The sequence below is a fragment of the Solanum tuberosum genome, unplaced genomic scaffold (assembly GCF_000226075.1).
Source record: "Solanum tuberosum cultivar DM 1-3 516 R44 unplaced genomic scaffold, SolTub_3.0 scf00465, whole genome shotgun sequence".
Lineage (NCBI taxonomy): Eukaryota > Viridiplantae > Streptophyta > Magnoliopsida > Solanales > Solanaceae > Solanum > Solanum tuberosum.
In genome coordinates, this window is record NW_006239386.1 from 43,346 (window position 1) to 54,749 (window position 11,404).

The 11,404-nt window shown below is 33.8% G+C and overlaps 1 protein-coding gene across 2 annotated transcripts; it reads left to right on the plus strand.

Moving 5' to 3' along the window:
* Positions 1 to 534: 534 nt before the first annotated feature.
* LOC102586568 (bZIP transcription factor 17-like) lies at positions 535 to 4,713 on the plus strand. Of its 2 annotated transcripts, XM_015303661.1 has the most exons (4): positions 535 to 778; positions 875 to 1,012; positions 3,737 to 4,127; positions 4,200 to 4,713. In XM_015303661.1, exons 1-4 carry the CDS (start codon positions 761 to 763, stop codon positions 4,640 to 4,642), a joined length of 990 nt encoding a protein of 329 aa, XP_015159147.1. In that variant the 5' UTR covers positions 535 to 760; the 3' UTR covers positions 4,643 to 4,713. The 2 variants fall into 2 exon arrangements, with proteins under 2 accessions (XP_015159147.1, XP_015159146.1); XM_015303660.1 differs by lacking the exons at positions 535 to 778; positions 875 to 1,012 and having other exon boundaries at positions 3,302 to 4,127; positions 4,200 to 4,710.
* Positions 4,714 to 11,404: the final 6,691 nt, after the last annotated feature.

Sequence of the window (11,404 nt, forward strand, 5' to 3'; positions counted from 1 at the left end):
GTGAATATCATAAATATCATGAATTGATGTTAAGGGAATATCATGAATTGATGACATTTATTATCATTTACTACATAATGAAATATATTTAGACAAGTACTCTCAACGATTTATGAGATATTTTTTGGACAAGATCTCAAAAGAACGTTGTAAACACATGAAAAAAAATATTGGGTCTAATCCATACTAAATTTGGATCAAGTCTTGAACTCATTTGGATTGAATAATTAATTTGGACTTGACAAATTAACTAAGTCTCATTTTTATTATTTTCAAACCCAACGTCCATTTCAATTTACGGCCCAAACGTTAACTCATGTCACATATTAAATGACGTAACATTTCAGTCAAATCCAAGGCCAACAAAATTATGCCATGTGTTCAAATTATGTGGCAACTCTTAGTCAAAACAAGAACGAATCAAAAGTCGCCAAGTGTTCAAAATAACGTATCTTGGCCGCTTACAAGCAAAATTTTTATTATATATATAGAGATACACCCATGATAAAATGGCATTGCTTCCTTAGAAAAAGAATGAAACAGAGCACTCAAAACTTGAGTTATCTTTCCAACTCTCTCAGTTTAAGATTCATCATTCCTTCTTGTTTACAATTTGATAACATTTTTCCTCAATGAATATTGCATCAGTCTCTTCTTGCAAAAAAGTTTAGTCTTTTAATTATTAGTTTCTAAGAGATCAAACTATATATGGTTACTTTCATATATTTTCCTGTCGATAGAAGATAAGGTGGTGATTGTTATGGATCCAACAAGACAGGTAAGTCTAGCCTTTCCAAAGATCTAGCCAATTCATTTTCAGTATAAGTTGTGAATAATTGCAAGTACAAGCTAAGTTGTTTGGACTCCAATGCGGGTGTCCGATACAGATGCAGATCAAGATGTCGGATCCTACATAATCGAAATTTTAAGATTTGGAGGTACAGAGTCTGGTGAGGGTATTCTAGTACGGATGCAGGTACCGGTGGTGATTGTTATGGATTCGACAGCACATGTAAGTCTAGCCTTTCCATATAGATCTAGCCGATTCATTTTTATAGAGGTTATAAATAGTTGACAAATACAAGCTAAGTTGCTCGGACTCTGGTGGAGGTGTCCGATACAAATGTATATTTAGAGATCGGACCCTTAATGACCTAAATTTTAAGATTTTGGTGTACGGGTCTTGGTAGGAACTCTGGTGCGGGTGTCCAAGTATGGATATAGGTACGGGTGGTGATTGTTATGGATCCAACTAGACAGGTAAGTCTAGCCTTTCCATATAGATCTAGCCGATTCATTTTCAGTAGAGGTTGTGAATAATTGATAAATATAAGCTAAGTTTCTCGGACTCCGGTGTAGGTGTCTGATACAGGTACGGATTAGAGATCGGATCCTTAATAATCTAAAGTTGAGGTACCTTCTGATCTTTCTCAGTTAAGCCTATGGACTCAGTTATTAGATCCGCAATTTATAATTATAGTGTTACTTTTCATGTTAATTTTTTTTTGGTAACTAAACACATTTTATTACCAATGTGGCAAAGTGCAGCTCAAAAAAGAAAAATAGCATCAGACCTTACTCCAACTCCGTGGACAGGCCTAGTAAATCAATATGCATAATCTCCCTATCTCTTAACCACAATTTGCTAAACTGGATAGTAATTCAGCTGATTCAAGCACCTAGCTAGCTTTCCATGCATGCTTGCTCAAACATAAACCTCTTGAATAATCTTTCTCACAATGATATACCCGCAGTGACGTGTATTTTGAAAAACTCTATGATTTCTTTCCAGCCACAACTCTTAGACAGAGGCAGCAAGTGTCATTCTGAAAATAGTAGCAACATTGCCCTTGCCTTTACACATAGTTTCATACCACTGTATTTCTCCAGCCTAGTTCATAGTTTGTCAATGGATTCCTTGCCAACACAATACTCTTCTCGACACATAAGAAGCTACAAAACACTCAAAAATAAGTGTTCAATATTTTCTAATTCGATATCACAGAGAGGACATAGAGGGTAGACCTGCATTCCCCATTTTAGCATCCTATAAAAAAACAAGTGTTCAGTATTTTCCGATTTGTTTGTTTTTTCTATACATGTTCCCCTTTTAAAGTATAACTAGTTTCAGAATATACGCATTGCATGTGTATCCCATATCTATGAATAAGTTTGTAAAAATCGCATAAATATTATGTGTATTAAAACTGTGTTAAGAGCCACAACTTGAAGTATTTTATTGTTTGAAGACCAAATGTAGAGTTGTTCATTCACTTGCAAAAGCAAAACATTTTTACTTATGCACTTTAGTACAATAACCGAAGACGGAGAAAAACGGAAACACAATTAATGTTACCAAATTTAGGTATTGAACGAAACTGTCGACCTCGTAGGCGGACCCAGTAGGGGTGCACGCGCACTCGTTCACTTTGGAAAAAATCATGTATATATATATCATCACCTTTTCCTGTAACTCCTCAACGTAATATATATCCTCACCCGTTCACTTCGGAAAAAAACCGCATTCTCCAATGTTAAATGTTGGAATGTTGAAGCCATTATCCTCACCTTTTCCTCTTAACTCCTCAACGTAATTCTTTTTTCTTTGCCTATAAATCTGAGAATTTTCCCTATTCCTCATCCTTCTTAATTTCCTCTTTTCATCTCCTTCACTATTGACCGAATCCATTTGGGTTTGGACCGACTCCGGCGAGGACTTGAAAACCCGGGTCTCAATCAGCTGACTCCCGGATTGACCGAATCCATTTGGGTTTGGGTCAATCTGACTCGGTTTTGAAACATTGAGAGATTTTGGGTTGAGAATGGTGGCAGCATCAGCATCTGCAGGTGGGAAGATGCCATCCCTGGTTAAGTCGATATCGAGGTCAAGGTTGAGGTCGTCCGGCGATGGAGGAAGTGAATTCTCCATCATACCAGTGAAACTTTCAGGCAATGTATTCAAATGATATATTTTATTATAACAGAAAAGAAGAGATAGTTTTTATATTAGAATTAAGTAAGTAGAGTCAAATTCAATTACTTTCCAAAGATGCTCTCAGGGGTTGTTTGGTTTCATGAGATTAAATTTGAGATTATTGTTAATCTTAAGATGAATCTATACCTCAAACTTGTTGTTATTAGTACCAAAATTAAGATGAATCCAGATACCTTTTGTCTGAACCAAACAATTCATTACAGTCAAATGATAAACCCCACTATATATATATAAGAGACCTAAACCCCAGTTAGCCCCAACACAAAGCCCTCTCTTCTCTGTTGTAGTAAAATTTGAATACATCGCCTAAAAATCACTGGTAAGATGGCGAATTCACATCCTCCATCGTTGGACGACCTCGACCTTGATCTGGACATCGACTTAACCAGGGATGACATCTTCCCACCTGCAGATGCTGCCACCATTCTCAACCCAAAATCTCTCAATGTTTCAAAACTGAGTCAGATTGACCCAAACCCAAATGGATTCGGTCAATCCGGGAGTCAGCTGATTGAGACCCGGGTTTTCAAGTCCTCGCCGGAGTCGGTCCAAACCCAAATGGATTCGGTCAATAGTGAAGGAGATGAAAAGAGGAAATTAAGAAGGATGAGGAATAGGGAAAATTCTCAGATTTATAGGCAAAGAAAAAAGGATTACGTTGAGGAGTTAGAGGAAAAGGTGAGGATAATGGCTTCAACAATCCAACATTTAACATTGGAGAATGCGGCTTTAAAGTCGCAGATGGGCAGCACTGGTGTGCCTTCGCAGATGCTGCTACCACCACCCCCTGGGATGTATCCTTGGATGCCTTATATGGTGAAGCCACAAGTGCCTTTGGTTCCCATTCCGAGGTTGAAACCACAAGGTATGGCTCCTGCACCCAAGAGGAGTAAGAAAGTAGAGAATACGGAGACCGAGATGAAAACCAAGAAGGTTGCAAGCATTACTTACCTTGGCTTGTTGTTCTTCATGCTTCTATATGGTGGACTGAGAAGTGGGTACAATGAAAGGCAACATGGAAGGGTTTTCACCGTTGATGGCCGAATTAATGACCATTACCGCACTCCTGCTGATGGGGATAAAGATAAAGCAAAGTCAACTATTCAGCAATGGTTCCTCGAAGGCGTTGCTGGTAAGTGCTGATAAATTACCTTCCAATTTTCCATTTCCCTATCTTGTTTAGTTAATTTTTACGTATGTGCAGGGTCTATGTTGAGCTCAGGCATGTGTACTGAAGTCTTCCAGTTTGATGTGTCTTCATCTCCCGGAGTCATTGTTCCTGCTCCCGCTGTTAGTAATGTTTCTATGGAACAGAGGCAGAATGCTACACGCACCAACAAGCGAAGAAATAGAAGGATCCTTGATGGTCTTTCTATTCCTGTTACGGGAGTTTCTCACGACGACATATCTGAAGAACATGAGGGAAGAAGTGGAAAAAAAGATGCCCTTGCTGGAAATAGTTCACGTTCTTCAATGGTCGTCTCTGTGCTAGTTGATCCAATAGAGGCAGGTGATGGCGATGGTGATGGAATGATTGGACAAAAGTCCACCTCTCGGATTTACATTGTTGTATTGATAGATAGTATGAAGTATGTAACCTATTCTTGCATGCTTCCTTTTAAAGGAACTGTTCATCTAGTGTTGTAAATGCATCTTTACTGATCCCTGAACAATTTTGTAGATTCAGGTGAAATATAGTGTTTACACCACACATAGCTTCCATTGGTAGATTCAGAAGTTGGAACGTCTCTCTAATTAGTTCAGATCAGATAACGTCTCTCTTGCGATCCTACATATTGCACTAAAGCACCTCAAAAGTGCGGGGAAATGAAGTTGAATCAGATTAATTAATACATTGAAACTTCTCTCTTATGTTCGTTCAGACCAAATAACCTTAGTTGCAATACGAAGTAATGAGGTTGCAATACCCAACCTCATTACTTCCCCGTTGCTCCCCTTGTTAGGATCCAATTTCAAGGTGCCAGAAATTGCCTGCGAGCAAGGAGTAGTGTCTTTCATCTAAAGAAATGTGCTTAACTAACTAATGACCCAAAGTCACTAGCTTAGTTTCATTGATGCTCAGAATGCCACACTAATATTTTGCCAAATGAAATGATAAAATGGTACTAAAATGATTTCAGAAAATATTTTTTATTTTTGTAAATATTTATTTCACTTTTTTATAATTCAAAATGCTTGGTCAATTAATTAAAGGGAAGAGGGTCTGAAAAATACTTTAACTTTGGCCAAAATTGTTGTTATGATACCAAACTTTATGGAGGACCTTTTACCCCCCTACACTTTTTAATAGTGTATTTTAAAGATACATATGTGCCCACGTGGACACGTTACTATTTTTAATGATGCAATATTTATGATGTCCACGCGGACACATATATACTGATACAGCTCCCCTCCATTACCCCTTCCCTCCATTTCGTCAAGTGTACATCTAGACGAGAGACATGTATTTTATTTAAAGTTTAAAGGTCAAGATTTTATTATATTAACAAATGTCACAACCATAGTTAAGTCAACTAATTTTAGAAAACTATTTTCCAAATTTGGTACGAATTACAATATATTCCATACAAAATTTGATATTTATTAATATCATTAATTTCGTCTTATATTTTTATATTTAAAGGTAAAAATATAAAAATCTTCTAATCATATTAATTAATAGCTTTTGAAAATCAGTTTTTGCTATTTTCGTATTTATTTTCCTCTCAGGATATAAATTATGAAGAAGAATTTTAATTACTCGGACACATTTGCAGTTTCTTCTTTACCTTCTCTTTTCTATTATTTTTTTTCCTTTTAATTTGATTATATATAAAAAAATATTTTATAAAATGACTAGAATTACTCGAAAATAACTAGAGAAAATATTTGATTTTTTTAATAAAACTAATTATTTTAAATAGTTTAAAATTGAAGAAGCTCGTCGATTAATCTATATTGTGGAGGTCCAAAATTGGGTGTCAACAACTATTTAGTTTTATTTCACCAAATTCACTTAACTATTAGTATATGTTTTATCACAAAAATCACATATGCTGAAAAATTCAATTCTCGATGAGCAATATTTTATTGAAATTTTTTATTTATTTAAAGAATCATAATTAAGTGTGATTTTCTGGTATTTTGTGATTTTTGTGTTTGTAAGATCAAACTGAAGTTTGGTGATTTTTGTGTTAGAAAACATAATTAAGTGACTTCCGTGAAAGTAATAAAAATAAAAAATAAAAAATAAAAAACTTAGTTATGTGACCATCTATGAAATTTGCCCTCACATATTAATTTTATATTCCTTTCTTTTTAATTTGTTTGACTTGTTTTTTCTTTTTTGTCTATTTAAAAAAAGAATGTTTCTTTTCCTTTTAAGTAATTTTTTAAATTCAACTTTCAACGTAACATTTTCTGACCACAACATTAAAGGGCATTTTGATACATTTGATATATCTTTAATTTAGGTTTACAAAATTCAAAATCTTCTACTTTCTTAATCTACGTGTCAAATTAAAATGGATAGAGTAAAAAATAGAAAGAGTAGTATCATCTACTAACCATTGCTTCTCAGAGATTGCTTTCTGTTTAAAAGTTGCATATCAATTACGAGATGTGTTATTACTATAATTTAATTACCCTGTTCATGAATATATATTTTTTTTGCAGACTAAATATGGGGATTTATATGATTGTATTGATTTCTACCAACTGCATTTGATCACCCATTGTTGAAGGAGCATAATTTTCACCCAAAGACGTATATGTTTAATCTCTTCCCATTTTACCTTTCATTTTTTACAACATAATATTGTTAGCACACATTTAAACATTTGATGGATCAGATGCAACCTACTTTATCTAGAATAAAGAAAAATTCGAGTGACTCAACAACTAGCTGGTTATCGTTGATATGGTCGAAAAATGGAGGTTGTCCTTTGGAACTGTTTCTATAAAAAGAATTACGAAAGATGACCTTTTAAGACAAAAATATATGCCGCCTCCGGAAGATGCCACATTCGATATGGTAAAATAATTTATGAACAATTTACTACTAGAATAGTTCATTACGTAAGACTCTTATATTGCAATACATCTAAGGTAGAGCAGCAACTAAAATGAGCCAAAAGGAGAATACATGTCTTCACAAGGATATCAGGTACAATACATGACTATAAAGATTTAATCATACTTCTATTTTTCAATTTCAAATTATGTTTAAAAAGTTAACATTATGTTGATCTACTGCCTGAGAAAACAACCAATTTTTTTAGGAATTTTTATAAATAGTTATAGTTTGGACCAAGATTATTAGCTTGCCTAATTATTACTCATAGAAATACTTTGAGTAAGGAGAAAGGTGAACGAGATTTAAAGAGAGAGGGGAGAGCTGCAAGATAGACATGTTGTGTTTGATACATATATAACGATTGTATTACTTGTACTCATCCATTCTTCTATCGTTTATATTAGCTTGCGATACATAATGATTGGTAAATTGCATCACTTGTATCCATTTTCTCTCGTATCACTTGTATTTATTCTCAAAATAGAAATATATAAATAGTGAGATACATATTGTATTCGATACTTACAGGTTGATACGATATTGTATGTTGATACAACAATAGATTGATATAAATATCATCATCTTCTTCTTCCTCCTCCTCCTTCTATACATGTATCTAAATCAACCCTTAATTAAATGAAGGTAAATATATTGCCAAATGATAGATACACAAAGTCAGCCAAAGTATGTTAGATTCTTGTATGGTGTGAATTCAAATTGAAATATTTTTTGTCGAGGATGGGTGTCGTCATAAAGTCATTATTATATAAATATAGATTTAAAGAGAGAAGAGGGGCAGAGGGGGAGAGGAATGAGAAAGGAGAGAGGGAAGCAATAGACAAGAGAGGCGAACGAGAGAGGGAGGTTTAGTTTTTCACTTGTCTCTAGTTTCCGCACTCTACCTTAGGTACCATATATTGCACTCATGAAGAAAAAATATAAGGTTATTTGGTGTATATATAGAGGTTAATCTTGATTCTTTATTTGTGTTAACAAAATTATGTATTTATGATTTTTTTATAAATTGTATACAAACACTAAGGTAAGCATATACAAATTCTAGATTAATACAACCAGGACCAAGTTATACATATTCCGGAGTTGTACAAACAATGACTGAATTACACAAATTCTGAATTTATACAATTTGGAAAATCGAATAAAAAAATCGCAAAACTGTAGTCACAGATTAAAAAAAAATCGAGACTATTTATATATTACGTAATAAAATCTAGATGTTTGTCATTTCGCGTAATTTTCCTTGCTAAATAGAGATTTTGGGCTAAAGGCCACAATCTTTTTCTAAAGAGGAACTTTCACATATAGCCACTCAAAATAGCCTAATTATTCTCCATAGCTATAGTTTGATGTGCAATTTAGAAAAAAATGCTGCCAGAAAGAGTCGACCTCATGACTAGTAGGTAAAGAACCAAAGCAACCACTAGTATTCTTTGTTAAGTGGGTGCTTATTTATATTTTATAGGGGAACTTTGACATATAGCCACTCAAAAATAGCCTAATTACTCTCTATAGCTATAGTTTGATAATTACAATTCGTAGCTACATGTTATAGGGAGGAGAGAGGCGAGCGCGACTGGAGAGAGAGGAGAGAGGTCAATTATATATGAATATCGGTTAGATAATTGTATATTGTACATATGTATTTGTATCTATGGTAAGAGAAATTAGGAGAGGGAGGAGAGAGGCGAGCGAGAGAGGACATAGAGTGGGAGAGAGGTGAATTGTATACGTATATTGGTTAGATAAGTGCATATTATACTTATGCATTTGTATATATGGCAAATTGGCAACCGAGATTGGAAGAGGGAGGAGAGAGGCGAGCGAGATTGGGAGAGGGCGGAGAGAGGCGAGCGAGAGCATAGAGTGGGAGAGAGGTGAATTGTATATGTATATCGGTTAGATAATTGTATATTGTACATATGTATTTGTATCTATGGTAAGAGAAATTAGGAGAGGGAGGAGAGAGGCGAGCGAGAGCATAGAGTGGGAGAGAGGTGAATTGTATATGTATATCGGTTAGATAATTGTATATTATACATATGTATTTGTATATTCTGGAGAACTATACATATACAAACGTGGCTAATTATACAAATTTGAAGTCAGCCCACGTAATTAATGTATAATGTTAGTCTCGAGTGGTAATTATAGCAAACTATAACTATGATAAGTAATTAAGTAGTATGAATTTGCTTAACCGCGTAATTTTCCCTAAATAGAGATTTTGGGCCCATAATCATTTTCTAAATAGAGATTTGGGCTTAAGTCCACAATCATGTAATGCGTGTAGCCGTGTACACGGGCTAAACATGTGACTGGGCTTAAGGGTAGCGAATGGGCTGGTTGACTCGAATGACAAGTAATAATGGGCCAAGATAATAAATGGGTCGAGACCCAATTAAATCTAAATTTACTAGGATCAAATGGTTTACGGTATGGATTATTGAATATGTTAAAACTCAATCCAACCCAATTTTTATAATTTTTAACCGTTTTATTTGTTCTTTAAAAATATTTAGTACCTAATAACCTTATTTGTTTTCTTTATGATGGTTATATATAACATATCAAATAAAAAAAAGTTCTTTAAAAATATTTTGATAAAAAATTTATGAGTCAATTTGGGTATATATCAACCCAATTTTTAATGAATTGGGTTGAAATGAGTTGAGCTATAAAATGGGTGGGTCACTTAAATTGGTTGGGTAGATTGAATTTGATTTTACCACCCCTAATTGGGCTAAAGCCTAAAATATTCAGCATTAATCACAATGGGCTCAAATTCAATAGACATTAGGAGTCAATATCGTTGGCTCAAATTCAATAGATATTTCTTTGGCCCAATTATCCCGGTACTGATTTCTTCACCTTTCTATTGATTGTAGTAATGTATTTTATTGAATTTGCTTCGTTCATAATGTTAAGTTATGAAATAGTTGGCATGAGCCTAGACTTTAACTTATTATACACATTAATTATTACCATAATTTTATTTTATATAGGTATTGTTGTCAAATACCTTTCTATATCATAGTTGTATATTTTGTATATCTTGTGTATATTTTGTATATCATAGGTGTATATTTTGTATATCTTGTGTATATTATTTGAAAGGAAGCTCTACCATTACCATCATAATTTACTAAGAATATATAAAAAGAACACCATATAATTAACTATTATTGTATATTAATGATATTAGATCAACTATTACAATATTTATTACAAAAACTAAATAAATAAAATTACTCAACCGCGATTTCACTATAATCGCGGCGACAAATGGTACATGTCATCTCCCGATCCATCCAAGTTGATATACAACTCTTGTGATAGATGTGATTGCATGGGAGTACACATGCACATTTGGTTTTCCTAAACTCTGAGAGGCAAATTTGACAGGTATTGTCATTGAAACAAATACCGTCTAACTCGGAGTAAGGTATATATGGGAATTGGTCAACTGTTTTTGACCTATGGTTTGAATTGGACTAGCTTATAAGTTAAAAAAAGAAGAATAATCCCACCCCAAACTTCTAAAATTAGAGATGCTGGATCTCTTCCATTGAGCTTTGTGATTGGATGTGGCATTTGCCTGGTTGACATGATAAGCAAAGTTTTGAGAAGAAGTTGATTGAAGATTGTAGTTGCTAGGGAGAAATTAAAGATGATTTGAAAGTGTTTTATAACTAAGTTAATAATTAGGTAGTGCCATTTTATAGGCAAAAGAAGATAAAAGAAAGAAGAAGACTGAACTCTTACTACACATACAAAAATCTAACAAATTAATTAGTGAAACCTTGTCCATTAATTAACAAATATTGTTTGTTCAAAAATATAATGATTTTGAAGTTTTCATATTTCAAGGGATAGGTGTTAGTTTGACCTTTGCTTAAGAATGGCAACGGGACCGGAACCGGGACGGACCGGAACCGGAACAGAACCGGGCACCACAGGACGGAACCGAACCGGAACCGGTAATTCCGGGAAAAAAACCGTGTACCCGTCCCGGACCGGTACCGGACCGGACCGGAAACCGGGTCCCAACTGTTACTTATAATTTTAAATTTTTTTTTATTAAAATAAAAAAATTAGGAACATTACACAAATAATATTAAAACTCTTATAATTTTATTAGAAGCAAAATTTTTTATACTTTTAAAGTTTTAAATACAAACTTTCAAACTTTAAAAGTATAAAAGTTTAAATTTCACAATTTAAAACTTTGAAATTTTAAATTCAAACTTTAAAACTATAAAACTATAAAAATTTAAATTTCACACTTTAAAAGTTTGAAAATTTAAATTCAA